The following is a 20,464-nucleotide window of genomic DNA, read 5'->3' as shown; positions in this document are numbered from 1 at the left end:
TAAATCCATGTTTCATCACCGGTTACAATACGATGACAAATCGCATCCAAATCATTCTCACATAAATGAAGAAAATCATGACAACTTTCCACCCTCCGTTCCCGATCTAACGGCGTTAGCATTTTGGGTACCCAACGCGCGCTCACCTTGCTCATTAACAATTTGATTATGAAGAATTTGTCCAACACTATCTTTACTAATCTTCAATTCCTCTGCTATCTGACGAACTCGAATTCGACGGTCTTCGAGAACTAATTGTTCTACTTTTTTGATATTTTTGTCGGTAACGACAGTGCAAAAGGGCCCTGGGTGTTCATCGTCTTTAATTAACTTTCGTCCTTCTTTGAACAGTCGAGTCCACCTTTTGACTGTTGCATATGATGGAGCACATTGTGGATAAGTGGCCAATAATTCTTCATTAATTTCTTTGGCACATTTACCTTTTTTTACAAGGTATTTTATCACAGTACGATATTCCAATTTCCAAAAAGACAACGTTTCACTAGACATGTTGTGGTTTGTTTGACGTTTTCTCAATAACCGTTACATCAATCGTAACCAGATTTGAGACATCAACTACTAACATTATGTGTGTATACATACAGTCGAAGTTTTTTTTTTAAACACCCATCTTCTAGACGAGGCTCAATTTCCGCCGGACAACCCTCGTATATACAGCAAACTCGTAAAATTGTCAGTTTGCTCGATTACTGAAACGGAACACTTCATTTTTGAGCTCATCCCACTCGAAAATATGAGAATATTCAAATTTCATCACCCTGGAAAACCAAAAACTGATGAATGACGTTACCGATATCGAAACTGAAACAAAGAAAGCTGCAACACTATAAATCATGAAGTTTGAATTCACACCCAAAAGGAAACAACGGAGAACCGTTGATTTTATTTGTTTTGTTTTTAACACTAATAAATTAATAAATCTTGAATCTTACCTTTCAACCTCAAAACTGGCCTGCGGCTAAAATACTATTGAAGATAACCACAAACGATGTATTCTTTCTTTAAATGCGTAAAGGGGAATTAATATAAAGCGTCCAAGAAAGCTCAAATCGACTAATGTCTTCAGTATAAAAGTGTATATACGCATGATCAATTGATCACACACAACTGCATCAAGTGAATCTATTCAGGAAAAACATATTCCAAAAACAAATTGTAAACCTAATAAACTTATTAACAAACTCGTTTCCATTGTGACCATTGCGCACAACAAAGTCTAAAGCCTTAAAGTCAGATTTAGTATAATTTTGGAAATTTCTTTCTACCTTATAAAATTCTATTTGGTAATAACGAGAACGACAGTAGTACAATAGCAAGAGATATTTACAACTTAAAGCTTAAGACTGCAACAAGATCGTGTACAACTTCAGGTTTAGTAAGAATAGTACTATCAATAATATTATAATTAAAGAGAACGGGAGCTACTTTTTTCGTAAAAGTCATTACATAAAACTTATATTCAGTATCTGATTATTATTTTTACACAAATTAAAGATTCTAGCAAAACATTTTTGTAACCGTAATAAATCACCATGGGTATTTATAACACTATAAATGTTTAAGTCATCCGCAAATAAAACTGCATGCACATCTACAAATTCTACGATATCATTTACGAACATATGAAAAGTAAGGGCCCAGGACCAAACCCTAAGGAACACCCGTTTTTTGATTAATGAATTCAGATTTAAATCCATTAAGTTTGACAAACAAATAACGCTTAGACAAATACGAACCTAGTAATGAAATTAAAGACTATGAAAACCCAAACCACTTCAATTGCTGTAGTAACAGGTGATGGTTAATTTTATCGAATGCCATTGTCATGGATAAATGACTAATAAATCGGTACAGATAGCGTCAACCTGACGAATCGCACAAAAACGGAGTTATGGAGGCAAGATTAATCTCAGTTGAACATCCTCTGATAAATCCATGTCAGTGCGTGCAAAGCATTTGTGGGCAACTGGTCTATAGTTTCCTAAATTGGATTTAACATCTTGTTTGTTGTTACAGGGGGCAAATTCTTGAAATTTTCCACTGATAGGGAAACTTGCAAAATTTTATGCAAAAATTAAACACAGTAGTCAATGGTCTCACGAAAACATTCATACAACTTCTTACAAAAAACGTCGGTATTTAATCAGGACCACTACATTTTACAGCTTTGTTCAAACTCGAACAATTTAAATCTATCGACTATCTCTTGTGGATCACCCAAATTAATACAGTTGTTGGTCATACCTGATCGAATATTAAGAGAGCTTTTTCTTAATTTTATAAATGACCAGAACACCTTTAGGTCAGACTTAATGTAATTATTCATTTGTTTGTAGATAACACTTGCTCTTCTCCCTTATTTTCGATTTTAATTATGTTCTCAAACTTTTGAATAGTAACTAATCATCTAGAGAATTAGATTTTCTATAGTTTTGTTAAGGTCGGATTTTTATATTTTAACCCCTTAATGAGATCAATATCACTATCAACCTAGATCGGATAACTAGGATTGGCCTAATGCATTACCAATGTCAAAATATTCACCAAGAAAAGACCAATTTACTGAAAGCAAGCGAACAAAAGTTACATTTTCTAAAGTTGTAGTCAGATGCAAATGAAATCGGAAATTCTTTTTGGTGCATTTTAAAAATGCCAACTTCAATTTAGAGGTTAATGGTTACTTCCTTTAAGAATTTTGTGATTTTGAGACTACACTGATTTTGTTGCATTGTATTTAAGTATTTAAGTTAAGTGGAAGATAAAATGTTTCTGGATAGTTCTAGTAACTAAGTTTATCTATTTTTTTAATCAACAAGTTAAAGATAGTAAAGAAATATCAATTACTTCAAAACTTTCTTGGAAAATTTTGCCGAACACATTATCCATTTCGTAACAAATTCTAAAGCTAGTAAAATATGTGGTACGTACTCCATTTAGATCTTGACGTTTATCACTAACAAAGTACAGAACAATAACACAGATAACAAAAAATATAAACATGATATTTTATAAGCATTTACACGTGCGGTATGAGTTATTTACATTACAAGAGCCAAAATTAACGAATAATCTAACCAGCAAGAATACGGCTCGACGGTACAGCCGGAGCTGCATGTAAGCCAGTTATGCTACTCGGCTTTGGCGTGAGAAATTTACATATATTTTGTACTGCTTTTCTAAAATTAAGTTTTTTAAGAAATACTAATTTTAGTAATACTTATTATCAATATTTAGGCGAGTATTAACTTTGTCACTAATAAGTGTTAAATGTCACGTTCATAAAAAAAATGTACCCCAGTATTTTAAAATTTTACTAGAAGAGACAACTGCAAATTTGTTGCCAAATAAATTTGCAAACGGTACGGATGATGGACTACAGTGTTACTAACATTTTAAACTGAAATTACGTGAGCAGAATGTTTTTTATATTAATTATTATTTTTGACACATCAATGTATTTTGTAATTCGTGGTTTGTAATATGCGGCTCCATAGATCTTACAAGGAAAATTACGGTTCGCTAATATCAGATACTACTTTTCATTTTCAGATACGGAATTCGGCAGTACAAAAAAGTATTTAATAAGTTACAAAGCCGTTTAATTTAAATAAACAAGTATGAATACATCATATTAAATTATGGTTAGCAGCATATTCCACAATTGGTAGAATTCTCCGCTTATAATTTTCTTTGTCTCTGATTTCATTTGCAAAGGTATCGGTCATCTGCTTTCCACTTTCAGCGACTTCAGCGATATCCAGAACCTCATCTTTATCTGTCGAAACAATTTTCATTAACAAACTTGCCATCAAAATGCCGTATTTACAGTGTTGTTTCCATTCAGCCAAAAATTGATCTAAGGGATATAACGTTTCTGGTTTTTCTATCTGTAATTGTACCAAGTGACCAATAAATGCTGTATGATACCTAACCAGAATGTCATCCAACTCTTCGAAATCATCTTTAGACAGACAAGCAAACAAAAAGTATGACAAATCCACAATCGGAGAAGCGTATCTTGACACCTGCCAATCCAAAAATGCAACCTTCAAAGGAATTTTCTCTTCGCCTGACTAAAAGTACAAATTTCATTAAAAACGAACTGCTAAAATTTATATAAAAGTGTACCTCATATAGAAACATGAAATTATTATTCCAGCTATCGCCATGCAGAATTACCTTCAGTGCTTTTGAGTCATTCATCGTATGATCAAAAACGGTTTTAATCTGATTTTTGAGCCCCTTCCATCTCAGCAAAATGCTTTCATCCAAATCATTTTTTAATAACTCAGATGACTGATCTATTGGTGTTCCAAAAAGGCTCTCCATATTCCCTGTCTTTGTAAATTTTTCCATAATATCGTTGACGGCATCGACGAAAATTTGAAATTCAGTTGGTCGTTGATGTTGTACAACCAAGGACGTTGCATGATATTTACCATATTCTGTAACTACCAAATCGATATGTCTTCGTGACAATGGTTGCTTCCTCGGCCATAGTTCGTAGCCCTTGCTTTTCAAATTGTCCAAAACAATAACTTCCATATTCTCTCCGGTAAAAGAGCCGTAACATTTTGGCACGCTGTTATATGGAGCTTTCACCCCTTTGTCTTTTTGGTGTTGAAAAAAACACGGCAAAACTTTCTGGTACATGAATATTTCGTTCAAAAAGGCTTCCTTCACTGGCGATGTTTCTCGCAAAGCTTGGCTTTTTTTGCTACACTTTAAAACAAGATCATAATTCTTTGATGACTGATTATCCGCAGTTCCTTCAACCAACACAAAAACTACATATATCACCCATGTAACCATCTCCTTTTTCCGAATTCCCTTGTATCTTGACTGATATATCCTTAAAATTTTCATCTTTTAGGACAATCTTCAACCAAGATCGTATTTCGTTTTCAGAACTATCGTTTGTCGAACCCATGCTGCTATCACTTAAACACTAATTACTTTTTAAAACGAATGAATTTATATATTTGAGAACAAATAAACCCGTGGTATTAACAATGATAAGTAGTAAGTACTAACGCTTAATTGCTAGTCTCATTGTTTTGAGATAAAAAAAATCAATTATAACTGCCATATGACTTCACTTCACTATGTGTCTTCTAATAAGACACTTATCTTCTGATAAAATTTTATAACTACCTATAAAAAAATCATGATGAGCTAGTTATATTTTTGCTACATAAATAGTACAAGTTCTATAAGAAACATCATGCAAACGGTAAAGGCCATTGGGCTTAAAAAAAATGCAAATTGTTAAAAATAGTACTCCCCTACATTATTATACGTATTTCACGTCAACAAAACTATTCAACGAAATCGATTTCTTTAATATGAAAAGGCATGATTTTATGCATGCGTGTTTTGAGTATATAAGTATATTTTTAAATGTCGTAATTACTGTATAGCAACAGATCTAAGTCATATACGTATTGGTTGCGATAAAATTAAATGAAATGTGCTTATACGTCACCAAGTGGAAGATAAAATCCTTTGAAAATTTGGTTTTGTATCGGTGGTACTACTGCACATTATACTCTCAGCTGACAACTCTGTCACTTGTCAGTGTCAAAAATTAGACACGTGCTGAAATTGAATTAACCATGTGCAATATTATTTCACTTTTTGTTTTGTAAAAGGTGCTTATCTAATCTTTTTTATCAAGCACCTAGTGATATTTTCGTTACAAAACTGCTGCATTCTGAATTATCCTAGTAAAAATAATCTGCCACCGATAAAAACATGCATATACTTACCACGTATCCAAACATTAAATTTCGTTGAGTACAAATACGAAATACTGAACTCCCAACTGACAAAAAATAATTTGTTAAAGGTTATGTTGACTCGGAAATACGTCAAATTAAGGACAGTGGTGCCATCCAAATATGTTAGCTAATGTGTCAACTCTAATTCAGTTTATTGTCAATCGCAAGATATAACAACAAAGCACTAAAGTTTGCTTAGCAAGTTATAGTGAAGAACATGAAGTGGACACTGTAACCATTATAACGATAATAATAGATAATAGAGTGTTTGCGCAAGAGACTTTTTCGCTTATAAAAACACGTCGTTATGGTTATAATCATATCGACCAATGTAATGTATACCGTATACACCGATTCCTTACGCTATTTATAAAAGTTGCTCTCTAGTATGGGAACTTTTCAACAAGACCTTAGAATTACATAAACCTAAAATTACTGAGCATGCATCTTTTATTTGTAAACGAAATAGGCACAAATCATATTAAATTATATTTTGCAGCATATTGCACAACTGGTTGAATTCTCCGCTTATAATTGTCCTTGTTCCTAATTTCATTTAACAAGGAATGACCAAATTTTTTTCCACTTTCAGCGGCTTGAGCTGAATCCACAATTTCATCTTTTTCTGTCGAAACAATTTTCATTAGCAAACTTGCCATCAAAATGCCGTATTTACAAGAACCACGCCATTCCGCCAAAAACTGATCAAAAGGATATAACGTATCTGGCTTTTCTATCCCTAACTGAGCCAAATGATTCACAAAAGAGGTATGGTAAGTAACTAAGATTTCATCCAACGCTTCAAAACCATCTTTAGAAAGACAAGTGAACAAAAAGTATGATAAATCGACAATTGGAGAGTCGTATTTTGAGAGTTGCCAGTCCAAAAATGTAACCTTCAAAGGAACTTTCTCTTCTCCTGCCTGAAAATAAAATTTATTGAAAGGTAACTATTTAAATAATATATAGTATAATTATACCTTATGTATAAACATGAAATTGTTGCTCCAGCAATCGCCATGCAGAATTACCTTCAGCCCTGTTCTATTTTTCACTGCATCTTTCAAAATGCTTGTAACTTGATTTTTTAAATCCTTCCACCGTAACAAAATACTATCACCCAAATCATATTTCAGCACCTCAAGAGACTCGTCTATACACTTGTTAAAAATGGCTTGGAGGTCACCCCCCTTTTTTCCAAATTTTTCCGTGACATCTTGAATAGTATCGACCAATTTTTGAAACTCAGTTGGACGTTGATGTTGTAGAGCCAAAGACATCGCATGATATTTACCATATTCCGTCACTACTAAAGCGATGTGTTGTCGTGACAATGGTTCTTTCTTCGGCCACAATTCGTATCCGTTGCTTTTCAAATTTTCCAAAACAATAACTTCGGTATTTTCGTCCGCAAAGGAGCCGTAGAACTTTGGCACGCTGTTAAACGGATCTTTGACACCTTTCTCTTTTTGGTACTGAATAAAATATGGCAGCACGTCTTTGTACATGAATATTTCTTTTACAAAGGCTTCCTGCACGGGCGCTTTTTCTCGCAAAACTTTGCTCTTTTTGCTGCACTTTAAAACAAGGTCATACTTCTTTGACAACTGATTAGCTGTGGTTCCTTCAGCCGATATAAAGACTATATCACCCATGAAACCATCTCCTTTTTCCGAATTTCCTTGTAACTTAACAGATATGTCGTTAAAATTTTCATCTTTTAAGACAATGTTTAACCAAGTCTGTATTTCGTTTTCAGAAGTACTGTTTGTCGAAGCCATGTTAATATGTTCTAAACACTAATTGCTTTTCTAAGTCAAATGAATTTATACGTGCAAACAAATAAATATGTGGTATTCAGTCTGATATGCAATAAGTACTGAAACACAAACGCTCTTCAAGTTTGTCAGATAAGATAAAATCTCACATAACTTCTAACACTATTATTTCACAGTGTCTATCACCAAGAGGTGATTATCTGATAACGTATGTTATTGATGACTAGTAAGTACTCGTTGCACAATCATGCATTAACATTACGCAACCAAATAACAAACTCGCAAATTTTTCAAAAAAAAGAAAAACAAGTATCGACAATAAGCTATGGCAAGCGTAATTTCTTACAAAATTATATTAATGTATCTTATGTACCGGAATCAATGGAAGGGTATTGCAAGGGTTCTCTACTGAGCATATTAAGGTGCTACCTATGTTCAAGTCTTTACATCGTACCTCAAAAATTTATCAACACACTCGAGAATTATATCGTCTGTTACTCGTACACACATGAAAATTGCATTCAGTGTAGAGCGAAAACAAGTAAATCACATGCAGGCCTGGCTAATTATTACTTAAAGGTTGTGTGACGTCAAACTGAGTGCAGCAGTACCACTCGAAGCTTATAACCCCAACTCTAATTAACTTTTTTTTTGATAAAAGAATGTTTGTTATAGCGGGTAATTTATACTGAACACTATTTAAAACAAAAGAAAATTGTAAAACTAATGACGGAAATAGTAATAACCACATAATTTTAAACTTATTTGCTTTTTCAGTTCAAAATATCTCCATCAGTTACAACAAAAAAATCGGCCTGCGTAGCATTTTTTATTGTTGAACGAAACAGACAGAAATCATATTAAATTATGTCTAGCAGCATATTCCACAATTGGTCGAATTCTCCGTTTATAATTCTCCTTGTCTTTAGTTTCATTTAAAAAAGAATGGGTAAAATCTTTTCCACTTTCAGCGACTTGAACGACATCCAAAACTTCATCTTTATCTGTCGACACAATTTTCATTATCAAAGGTGCCATCAAAATGCCATATTTACAACAATCATTCCATTCATTCAAAAACTGATTTAAAGGATATAACATATCTGGATTTTCTATGCCCAACTGAATCAACTGATTTACAAAAGATGTATGATACGTCACCAAAATATCGTCCAAGTTTTCTAAATCATCTTTGGAAATACAAGCAAATAAAAAGTATGACAAATCTACAATAGGAGAAGCATATCGAAACACTTGCCAGTCCAAAAACGCAACTTTCAAAGGAATTTTGTCTTCTCCTGGCTGAAAACATAAATTTTACTTAAAACTAACTACTTAAATTTATGTAGTTGTACCCTATGCAAAAACATAAAATTGTTGTTCCAACAATCGCCATGCAAAATTACCCTAATTCCTGCTGACTCTTTAACCAAATCTTCAAAAATACTTTTAATCTGAGTTTTGAACTCCTTCCACCGTACCAAAATGCTGTCATCCAAATCATCTTTTAACAAATCATACGACTCATCTATAGGTGTTGCAAAAAGGTTTTGTATGTCACTTGTCTTTGCAAATATTTCCATAATATCGCTTATACTGTCGACAAATTTGTGAAACTCAGTTGGTCGTTGATGTTGTAGAGCCAAAGACGTCGCATGATATTTACCATACTCTGTAACCACTAAATCGATGTGCTTTCGTGACAAAGGTTGCTTCTTCGGCCACAATTCGTAGCCGCCACTTTTCAAATTTTCCAAAACAATAACTTCCATATTTTCTCTTGTAAAAAAGCCATAACACTTTGGCACACTATTGAATGGAGCTGCAATCCCTTTTTCTTTTTGGTATTGAATAAAATATGGAAATACTTCTTGGTACATGAATATTTCGTTAAAGAAGGCTTCCTTCACTGGCGATGTTTCACGGAAAGCCTTACTCTTCTTACTGCATTTTAAAACAAGATCATACTTTTTTGACGCCTGATTGTCCGTAATTCCTTCAGCTGACACAAAAACTATATCACCCATATAACCGTCTCCTTTTTCAGAATTTCCTTGTATTTTAACTGAAATATCCTTTAAATTTTCATCTTTTAACGCAAACTTTAACCAAGATCGTATTTCATTTTCAGAACTACTTGTTGCAGCCATGTTAATATCAAGTAAATTTTAATAACTAAAACTAATACATTAAAGTGGAAAGAATTTATATGTTTGTGAACAGATAAGAGTGATAAATAATAATAAACACTACACATAAATGCTAGTCATATTTTAAAAGATAAAATAAATCAGACACAACTTTTATATTATTTCACTTCACTCTGTGTCCTCGACGAGGTGTTTACCGATAAATTTTTATACATGACTTTTAAAAATCCATGGTGAGAAAGCTTATGATAGTTTCCTTCAAAATTACGGCTAACTACTCTAGAACCATGGTAAAAACAATATTGTTTGCTGTACATAAAAACATTCATTTATGCACATACCCAAACGTGAAATTCCACTGGTTTTTTCTTTTTTGAAACATTTCAACATCTACTACAAAAATATTGTTACGATGATCGATAATAAAAATCGGCGTGGGCAAAACTCGACAATTTCTTTCTGAGTAGTACTAATTTTTCACGACTTACCAATGTAGCAATTATGTACAGAATAATTCCGACTCGACGGGAATGGATTTGACAGACTCATTTTTTCTCATTCACTGAACTCCAACTGGCCGTTCCCGGCGATGGTCCGTATTTAAACGCCGCTTTCCAGATTGTTCTGGAGTTTACTATCGAGAAAATTCCCGCGCCTTCTGGCGGGCCGCATCCAGGTTTTTTTTTATTCCAGCGCCACCGTCACTGATGATGAATCACCGAGACCTTCATACTGGAAAACCCATAAGCGTCGTACCGGGGCGGCGTATGGGTTTATTTCGTAATAATATTTAAGGGGTGCTTATCTGACAATTTTTTTAAATCAATTTTTAGAATTTATGGTGAGATACAATCACCAAAATTCTATAACAGTAACAGTGATAATTTTATATTCTTAGAATTATTTGTTTTCCCGTTCATACGCATAAAAAACCTGCCTGAAAATACTGTGCACATATTTTATTGTTAAATGCAATAGGCATAAATTATATTAAATTATGTTTAGCAGCATATTCCACAACCGGTTTAATTCTCTCCTTATAACTCCCCTTGTTCCTAATTTCATTTATCAGGGAATGGCCAAAACTTTTTCCACTTTCAGCGGCTTGAGCTATATCCACAACTTCATCCTTTTCTGTACAAACAATTTTCATTAACAAACTTGCCATCAAAATGCCAAATTTACAAGACTCGTTCCATTCGACCAAAAACTGATTAAGTGGGTACAACGTGTCTGGTTTTTCGATCCCTAATTGGCCCAACCGATTTACAAAAGATGAATGGTAAGTAACCAAAATATCGTCCATCGCATCGAAATCTTCTTTTGATAGACAAGTAAACAAAAAGTAGGACAAATCTAGAATTGGAGAATCGTATCTTGACATTTGCCAGTCCAAAAATGCAACTTTCACTGGAATTTTCTCTTCGCCATCCTGAAAATATCAAATGTATTCAACCAAGGTAACTACTAAATTTACGTAATTATACCTTATGCAGAAACATAAAATTGTTGCTCCAGCAATCGCCATGCAGAATTACCTTCAGTCCTGTTCTCGTTTTTACTGAATCTCTCAAAACAGTTTTAATCTCATTTTTCAACCCTTTCCACCGTGACAAAATGTTATCATCTAAATCATTTTTAAGCACGTCATGCGATTGATCTATAGATGTTCCAAAAAGGATTTGGTGATCAGCCGCCTTTTTTTCAAATCTTGCCATAAAATCTTTGACTCCATCGACAATTTTTTTATACTCGGTTGGGCGTTGATGTTGTAGAGCCAAAGACATCGCGTGATATTTACCATATTCTGTTACTACCAAATCGATATGTTGTCGTGACAGTGGTTCTTTCTTCGGCCACAGTTCATAGCCGTTGCTTTTTAAATTTTCCAAAACAATAACTTCCATATTTTCTTCCGTAAAAGAACCGTAATATTTTGGCACGCTGTTAAATGGAGTTTTGACTTCTTTCTCGTTTTGATACTGAATAAAATACGGCAGTATATCTTTATAAATGAATATTTCATTCAAAAAGGCTTCATGCACTGGCGATTTTTCTCGCAAAGCTTCACTTTTTTTACTGCACTTTAAAACAAGGTCATACTTTTTTGACGATTGATTATCCGTGGTTCCTTCAGCCGATACAAAAACTATATCACCTATATAGCCATCTCCTTTTTCCGAATTTCCTTGCAACTTGACTGATATGTCTTTAAAATTTTCTTCTTTTAACACAATCTTTAACCAAGACCGTATTTCGTTTCCAGAATTATCATTTGCCGCAGCCATGTTAATATCTATTATCTAAATACTAACTACTTAAGTCACATGAATTTCTAGATACGTTTGTGAAGAAATAAAACCGTGGTATTCACTTTGATACGTAATAAGTACTAAAACACAAACGCTTCTCATTTTGTAAGATAAGATAAATCTGACTTAAGTCTATATTATTTCATATTATGGGGTGCTTATCTGACAAATTTTTTAAATTACCTGTAGAAAATTCGTAAATACAGCGCTACTTACATGTTTTTTTTTTTATTTTCAACTTTTCAACAAACTTTATAAACGCAAATATTTTTTTATATGTTTTAGCACCAATATATGTGTTTATTAAATTGAAAGCAACCAATATGTATGGAACATTTTCTGTAACTAGGTCAAGGCTTTCGATTATGCCTTCTTCAAACCTTGAATAAAAAAAGTAGAAAATTATAGTTACCTAAACAGCAGATATCAGGTTATTATCGTAATCAAACGATTCAACTGATGGAACAGAAAAAAAAAGAAAATGCAAGCAAGAGTCAATCTCTTCTGCTCTTTATAAATGACATGCCCAACCATGTCCAAAATAACACGTTTTCTAGTTCTCACAATTTGTAAAACTTGATAGTATGTTTCAACACAGGAGAAATTGTGCGCCTAGACTATCAATAAATAAAAACTGAATAGAACGAGAAAAACGAGCATTAATTGCTTTTTGTGTTGTCTCGTCATGCTAACATTAAAAACAAACGGTGCATTTTTTTAGATTATGACACCAACTTAACTTGAGAAATCCTTATTTCTGAAATTTGTGCAAAATTTTACAAAGTGGAATTTTATATTAACAATTCTTATTAACGAAGTATCATACGAAGTTTTTCGAAGTGCACCTGTTACGTGATTTTAAAAAGTGGTCATAGTTGCCACGCAAAACGAATATTTTGCATATAACGTCGTCAAAATCATAGCTAATCTTAATATTATGCAGTAGCGGCTCGTGACCTTTTGAAATGGGGGGACACAATTTGATTGATGAGTTAAATATGAAAATATAATACAGGTTGTTATTACCAAGTAATAGACGAAATTGTGTGACGGAAATAAATACAAAAATACACACAATAAAAATAAAGAAGGATTTCTCCACATATCTTTTCGTCTTCGGTCAAAATTTTACGTTCATGGCATCTAAAAGTTCATTTTCGACAGTTTTAGGGGTTCCTTTAAAAACCGTTGCTTCTTTCAAATGATCTGAAAGTCCAATTCAGCCATAAAATCAATCAGACCTCGAAATATACCTGGATTTTGTGACTCTCTACTTTCGTCATGTCCACGTAAAGCAAATTGAAACACTCCACAAAATTTTATGCACATTATCAATCGGCGTAATATATGGCGATTTTTGTTGACCCTTGCGTTATGTGCCCGAATATTATTAATATAAGCGGTGTGCAGTTGTTTCCGAATGTCTGTATTACCGAGAAGATTATCCAAGAATATTTATCAAACGTGTTCGCGCAGAATGAAAATTAAAACCCGCGATACTAACTCAATCCTCCAGAGCACGATCGCAACGGGCTCACAATACAGTTGTATCAGGCGCATATCAGGCAGCTACGACGTGTAGTTTCCATGACAACGATGTAAACAAAACATCTAAATCAGCCATGATTCGGTCCATTCTAGATATCAAATATTTAATTTAAATTATGTAGTGACTCACGAAGTCACTCTCTCCGTAATTTCTTTCGGTAAATATATATCACCTGCAGCCTGCATAAAAAACTGGCACTTTTCCTCCTAAATGAATAGCAAAGGAATTTTAAAATCACGCACAAGTGCAAATAATGTAGCCATTATTTATTAATAAATACAAACGCATATATCATATTAAATTATGTTTAGCTGCATATTCTACAATTGGCCGAATTCTCCGCTTATAATTCTCCTTGTCCCTAATTTCATTTATAAATGTCTCAGTAAAATCTTTTCCACTTTCAGCAACTTCAGCCATATCCAGAACCTCATCTTTCTCTGTAGAAACAACTTTCATTAACAAACTTGCCATCATAATGCCGTATTTACATAAATGATTCCATTCGCCTAAAAACTGATCAAAAGGATATAACGTATCAGGCTTTTCTATTCCTAGCTGGACCAAGTGATTCACAAATGTTGTATGATACAAAACCAAAATAACGTCCAACTCTTCTAAATCTTCTTTGGAAAGGCACGCGAATAAAAAGTATGACAAATCCACAATCGGAGAAGCGAATCTTGACACTTGCCAGTCCAAAAATGCGACCTTCAGAGGAATTTTCTCCTCGCCTGTCTAAAAATATAACACTTATCCAAAACTAACTACCTAAATTTTTGTAATGATACCTTATGCAAGAACATGAAGTTGTTATTCCAGCAATCACCGTGCAAAATTACCTTCAGTCCTGTTGACGTTTTAATCATATCTCCAAAAATACTTTCAATCTGATTTTTCAAACCCTTCCACCGTAACAGAATGCTGTCATCTAAATCACCCTTAAGCAACTCACATGACTGATCTATTGGTGTTCCGAACAGGATTTGCTGGTCATTTGTCTTCGTAAATATTTCAATAATATCGATCACAGTGTCAAGAAACTTTTGAAAATCCGTTGGTCGTTGATGTTGTAGAGCCAAAGACGTCGCATGATATTTACCATACTCTGTTACTATCAAATCGATATGTCTTCGTGACAGTGGTTCCTTCCTCGGCCACAGCTCATAGCCGTTGCTTTTCAAATTTTCCAAAACAATGATTTCCATATTTTTTCCAGTAAAAGAGCCGTAACACTTTGGTACACTGTTGAATGGCGCTGCGACTCCTTTTTCTTTCTGGTACTGAATGAAGTACGGCAAAACTTCCTTGTACATGAGTATCTCGTTCAAAAAGGCCTCCTTCACTGGCGATGTTTCGCGCAAAGCTTTGCTCTTTTTGCTACACTTTAAAACGAGATCATACTTTTTTGACGACTGATTGTCAGTAGTTCCTTCAACCGACACAAAAATTATATCACCCATATAACCGTCTCCTTTTTCTGAATTTCCTTGTATCTTAACTGAAATGTCCTTGAAATTTTCATCTTTTAGCGCGACCTCTAGCCAGGACCGTATTTCATTTTCAGAAGTATTGTTCGTTGAGGCCATGTTAATATCTTTTAAACACTAATTACTTTTTAAAAGCGTAAGATTTTTTATTTGTGAACAAATAAACCTGATTGTAAACTGTGATGAACAATGAATACTACCACTTAAATGCTAGTCATATTTTCGTGAGATAACACCAATCTGATAACTTCCATAAGTATGTATGATACACTTTAATTTATGGTAGATAATGTTCTCATCTGATGGAATTCTACCATTTCCCTATACGAAAATTATGAGAGAGCTAGCCATACTTTTGTTATAAAACGGCAAGTTCTGTTATAGAATGCAGATGCGCAAAAAGTTGGGAATATCTTCGTTGAAATGTTTAGATCGATTAATTGGTATGTGTATGATTAAAGTAAAGATAAGTGTTCTTCTTTCTTAATTTACTCTTTGTGTGGTGGTTTTTGGTATTGGTATGACCTTTAGATCTAAATCAAGTTAGTACTGAGTATACATTTCAATGAAGTATGTCTTGGATAGATTTAGTGTTCTAGTGTAGAAGTTGCTGTTGGATGTTTATAATAGTTATTTTTCTACCGCCCACGTTTTTTGGTTTTCTAATAGAGTTATTAACGCACGCAAATGACGTCACAGCAGTTCGTTAATAGCGGAAAGGCGTTCTTTAATAGATCTGGTGTAATTTAGATCGGTAAGATTGGTAGCAATGACGAGAAATGTCAGTGGCAAATCTAAACTTAAAATTTCCCACGTTTCCAGACGCGTAACTTCTTCGCAAGATATTTTAACCAATTTTAAATTACGAAAACTCCAATTGATTCGAATTACAATTGTTGTTGTGAAAATTCGAACCTCAAATATTTCGTGGTTAGTGTCAGACCAACCCATCACCAACCACGACAAAAGTCCCCAGCTTAAAAAAATGCAAATTTTAATTAAATTTTGGGAAAAAACGTGTGCGGTAGAAAAAATAGTATAAATAACTCGTTCATAAGGCCATTGAGGCACTCATCCTTTATATAACTCGCGGCTTCGCCGCTCGTTCTATAAACTTGGATTCGTGCCTCAATATTTGCCTTATGAAACTCGTTCTTTAATATACTATTATATTACAAGTGGGATAGAGGCATCATTATAATTACGAGCACGAGTCTAGAAAAGGCACGAATATTATAAGGCTCCTATACGTGTGCGATTTAACTTCGCTTGACTTTTTTCTTTGGCCTTACCTGAAAGACCCAATTTATCAAACACCTGTGGATGATTTAAACGAGCTTGCCCACCGAATCTCACAGAAATGGAAAGAAATTAAAAATTCCCAAAACACTATGCAACATGTTCTCGTCGAAGTTTGCAGCACAGTTCGTATATGCCTTACAGGAAACGACGACTACTTTCAACATTTGTTACAATTTTATTATCTAAACCGTATTATTAAATTTTTTGGTTTTTTATGCATGTTCCTTATTATTTAAAAAAAATATTATCGACATGACTTCAATAAGATTGTTTGTTTTATCGCTCTGAGTGATGGGTTGTCTAGAATAAAGGGGCTAAAACAGCCAGAGACGATTCCATAGCGGCAAAAGTTCATTTTATTAAGACCCACCACTGACCCGGAAATGATCGGCATTCAGGCAAGACTTCCATCATTACGGGTACTAAAACCAAGTAATGATATGCATTGATTAGATTAACAAAACAACTTTCGAGATTCTAGAATTACAGCATCCAAATTAGTCTGCTATTATTCTCTAATCTCACCCCATCCCCAAAAGTCTAGCGTAACTACCGATCATTTATCCGCGCATCACTTGGAAAGTGACCTACACTACTCTAACCTACTGGTACTAATCTAATCTGACTGACATCATCAGACTGTTCGAGAAACTTACGAACAATATGACATGTTCCTAACAAAACAGCTTTTTGAATTTTGACAATTATTGAATCATTCAAATGCAAAGTCTTTAAATTCTCAACTAAGCTATTTGGGACTACACCTACATTAGAGATAACTAAGGGTAGAATTGAAATTTTTTTAAGATTCAACATGGATTTCATTTCTATCGATAATTGTAGATATTTTGAAATCTTGGTGTGGTATGTTTGAATAATGTTGTTTGTGTTAGGAATAGCAATGTCATTGAGAATTATTCGTTCGTGTGTTTTTTTATAAGTATGATGTCTGGTCTGTTTGCTGTAATGTTTAAGTCTGTAAGTATTGTGCGATCCCAGTATAATTTGTATTTGTTATTTTCAAGGAACGGAGATGGAATGTAAAGTGTAATAGGGTGTCGTATCTTCGATTAAGTTCATAAGTGTTGCTAAATCTTTGTGAATGATTTTGGCTGCGTTGTCGTGTCTATCTTTGTAGTCAGTTTGTGCCAAAAAAAAAGAAACAAAACAAAAACTGAGAATATGATATTGTTAAACAAATTAAGCCAATCACAAACCAATAAAATTATTATAATATTTAATATAACCAACAGTTGAATTACCCGTGGCGGCTCGTGAAGTTTTCTTCAGTGGAGGCTCAAATTTGAAAAGCACTACTTTTTATATCTTTCATTACCTGAATATTTTTTTTGTCATGCCCACGAAAAGAACACTCCTACGTTGATAGATAAACTATTGCATCGATTAGTCTTTTCAAAATTGCCCTATTTTTACCAACTTTCTCGTTATAGTTCTCAATATCCCTCTTATGAGCGGAATCTAAAGTAGTAGAAGAAAATTTATGTTCCTGTGATTTTTCATGTCTTTCTATTGCTCATGACAAATTTTGTAAATTATTATAGCCTGTTTTATCCCAAACGGAAGATTTATCACTTGTGAATAATACACAATTCCAACAGTATAATTTGTTTCTTAAAAAACCGAAGCCGTTAACCACTTAGTTTTATTATAATTGTTTTCATGAAATGCTCTGTTTTGCTTTCTACCTGTCATTACCATTAATGGGAGTGGTGGTGTTGGTCTCCCCTTTTGTTTTATAGCGATCTTTTTATCACAATCAAAGCTACTAAATTCATTTTTTAATAGATAATTTAGGTATCTGCACATGAGACTGAATTATTTTCGTTACTCATTCTCGTTAAGTAATAATAATAATAATAATAATTTATTTTCATGCTTCACTTCACATTACAAATACATGTAATAAGTTTGCAAACGTCAAAAATAAATACAGTTTTATACATAGTGAAAATAACTATCACAATTTCACACATTAAAATAACAAACATTTTACATACTGAAATAGCTAAAAAATTCCTCAAAAGAGTAGAAGCAAATCTTTAGTAATGAATTTAAATTTATTTAAGTCCAGATTTTTATACTTAGTAGGTAACACATTATAGAAGTGAACTGCATGGTATTTATGTGCCACCTGTGTCCTTGTTAATCTCGCGGCTTCCAAATAAATTTTATCTTTGTTCCTTGTATCATGGTGATGCATATCAATGTGAGCATTGAACTCTTTGATGTGTTTTCTAATGTACAAAAGACATTGATAAATAAATAAACTAGGCAACGTCATGATTTTGAGTTTTTTAAATGCATCTCTGCAATCATCCCTGAATTTGAGACCACACATTATTCGAACTACACGTCTCTGGAGCGCAAACACTTCATGACGAATACTCGCGTGCCCCCAAAGTAACAAGCTTCACAGCAAGTTTGATTGAAATAATGCCATGTAAGATGAACGTATGGCATTATTTCAAGTATAAGTAATATTAATATGCCGATAATACCAGCTATTTTTAACGATCAGAAATAAAACGCAAATAGATGATACAAAAAACACCTTAGGCTTTACGTAGGTACTAAAGCCTAAACACCACTCACCACTGAATAGGGAGCACGCGAAACCACCTCAATGTTTTTCCAATTTACACCCGATCGCGCCAATTAATAAGAAAGAGATAAAATTATCCGTGCGACTTGATCTGAAAAGAGATGAACTAGCCGGAGGCTAGCGACCTGAAGCGGCACCCCGATCAACGTTTTAGCCAATGCAGTACCGAATGACGATGCGTCAAGGTTGCGGTCTCAATAATAAGATGCATTATCGGCGGAGGCTAGCCTTTATCACTGAAGCCAAACGCGGAGTGGTGTGAATTATGATTGTAAGGGCGCAAATATAATTTTTTTCGACATTTTAACCTGATATCTGATGAAAGTAAATTAAATCAAACAAAATATTCTGAAAAGTAACAAATGTCTACAAAAATACTAATTCTTTCATCGAAAAAATTAGAGGAAGTTCAGCTCCAAAAAACAGAGGAGGCTCAGCCTCCCCTGCCTCCTCTGGGGAGCCGCCACTGTGAATTACTCAATTAGAACTACTATTATACCGAATATTTAACACTACAAAGATACTATTTAAACATATACCACTCAATTATTGGATAACTATAATGAATACAAGTCTTAATAGATATACTCTCTAAAAGAATATTAAGGAAGACATAAATGACCAAACATAACAAATAATTATTACGGACTGTAGACAAAAGGATAGCACACCTAACACAAGTTGGTAGAAGCAGTTAGCACAAATGTTAGCCAAACTGTCATAAAACATGTCGCATCCATAAGAGACACAATTGAAATTTTTACAACTCACAAACAGTGGACACTTCCTTCCAAGATTGGTCATACAGCGACGAGTTTTAAAAACCTGATGCCGTGAATTAAATCGAGGAACTAAGAAATACAGTTGTTGCATGAGTCCTATACAATCTATACGGTCATGAACAAGATTATAGACAAATTTAATAGAAGCAATATCTCTCCTCTCTTTCAAAGAACTTAGCTTAAAACGATTTAACAAACTTGACTCAACAACACCTCTCTCAGGATAAGTTCCAGTTTCAACAAAGAACAAAAACTTGAGAAATCTTCGCTGGACCTTCTCCAACGCCAGAGACTGGTAAGTGTATATTGGATACCATGCCAAGGAGCAGTATTCCAGTTTAGATCTGACTAAACAAAAATATAGGAGTTTAAGCACTCTTACATCTTTAAATGGCTTGCCATTTCTTATTACGAACCCCAATAATTTATAGGCTGAAGATGTTATTTCTGTAATGTGACTCGAAAACGAGAGTTTGTCATCATACAGAATGCCTAAGTCTCTTACCATCGAAGATCTTTTGGCAGGAAAATTACAAACCTGATAGTTGAATTGGATCTTAGACTGCTTTCTGGAGTAGGACACTATGGAACACTTGGAAGGATTCAACTCCAGACCATTTTGTTCACACCCTAAGTCAATTTTACGTAAATCATCCTGTAGAGCAAGACAGTCATCA

At 33.8% G+C, this 20,464-nt stretch overlaps 5 protein-coding genes and 1 long non-coding RNA gene across 8 annotated transcripts in view; 1 reads left to right on the top strand and 5 right to left on the bottom strand.

Annotated features, from left to right (window-relative positions):
• LOC135144600 (uncharacterized) overlaps positions 1–20,464 on the top strand; it is a 105,130-nt gene that overhangs the window by 83,236 nt on the left and 1,430 nt on the right. The window lies entirely within an intron of this gene.
• On the bottom strand, positions 3,599–5,046 carry LOC135144664 (uncharacterized). 2 transcript variants are annotated; one of them, XM_064076719.1, is made up of 3 exons: positions 4,150–5,046; positions 3,848–4,094; positions 3,599–3,796 (listed from the first exon to the last, which is right to left on the bottom strand). In XM_064076719.1, exons 1-3 carry the CDS (start codon positions 4,885–4,887, stop codon positions 3,648–3,650), a joined length of 1,134 nt encoding a protein of 377 aa, XP_063932789.1. In that variant the 5' UTR covers positions 4,888–5,046; the 3' UTR covers positions 3,599–3,647. The 2 variants fall into 2 exon arrangements, with proteins under 2 accessions (XP_063932789.1, XP_063932788.1); XM_064076718.1 differs by having other exon boundaries at positions 3,599–4,094; positions 4,150–5,045.
• Positions 6,234–8,297, bottom strand: LOC135144662 (uncharacterized). Its single transcript, XM_064076716.1, has 2 exons — positions 6,782–8,297; positions 6,234–6,724 (listed from the first exon to the last, which is right to left on the bottom strand). The coding sequence occupies exons 1-2, from the start codon at positions 7,580–7,582 to the stop codon at positions 6,278–6,280; spliced, it is 1,248 nt and encodes a 415-aa protein (XP_063932786.1). The 5' UTR covers positions 7,583–8,297; the 3' UTR covers positions 6,234–6,277.
• On the bottom strand, positions 8,396–9,730 carry LOC135144663 (uncharacterized). Its single transcript, XM_064076717.1, has 2 exons — positions 8,935–9,730; positions 8,396–8,881 (listed from the first exon to the last, which is right to left on the bottom strand). Exons 1-2 carry the CDS (start codon positions 9,727–9,729, stop codon positions 8,435–8,437), a joined length of 1,242 nt encoding a protein of 413 aa, XP_063932787.1. The 5' UTR covers position 9,730; the 3' UTR covers positions 8,396–8,434.
• LOC135144667 (uncharacterized) lies at positions 10,674–12,100 on the bottom strand. Its single transcript, XM_064076724.1, has 2 exons — positions 11,217–12,100; positions 10,674–11,161 (listed from the first exon to the last, which is right to left on the bottom strand). The coding sequence occupies exons 1-2, from the start codon at positions 12,015–12,017 to the stop codon at positions 10,715–10,717; spliced, it is 1,248 nt and encodes a 415-aa protein (XP_063932794.1). The 5' UTR covers positions 12,018–12,100; the 3' UTR covers positions 10,674–10,714.
• Positions 13,836–15,269, bottom strand: LOC135144644 (uncharacterized). 2 transcript variants are annotated; one of them, XM_064076696.1, is made up of 3 exons: positions 14,382–15,269; positions 14,082–14,328; positions 13,942–14,030 (listed from the first exon to the last, which is right to left on the bottom strand). In XM_064076696.1, coding segments are annotated over exons 1-3 (1,047 nt in total). In that variant the 5' UTR covers positions 15,180–15,269; the 3' UTR covers positions 13,942–14,028. The 2 variants fall into 2 exon arrangements, with proteins under 2 accessions (XP_063932765.1, XP_063932766.1); XM_064076695.1 differs by having other exon boundaries at positions 13,836–14,328.

This window comes from Zophobas morio, unplaced genomic scaffold (genome assembly GCF_036711695.1).
Source record: "Zophobas morio isolate AGI-343-1 ecotype UQ-CSIRO unplaced genomic scaffold, CSIRO_AGI_Zmor_V1 ptg000108l, whole genome shotgun sequence".
Lineage (NCBI taxonomy): Eukaryota > Metazoa > Arthropoda > Insecta > Coleoptera > Tenebrionidae > Zophobas > Zophobas morio.
Note: the sequence above shows the minus strand (reverse complement) of the source record. Positions and strands in the feature narration are given on the sequence as shown.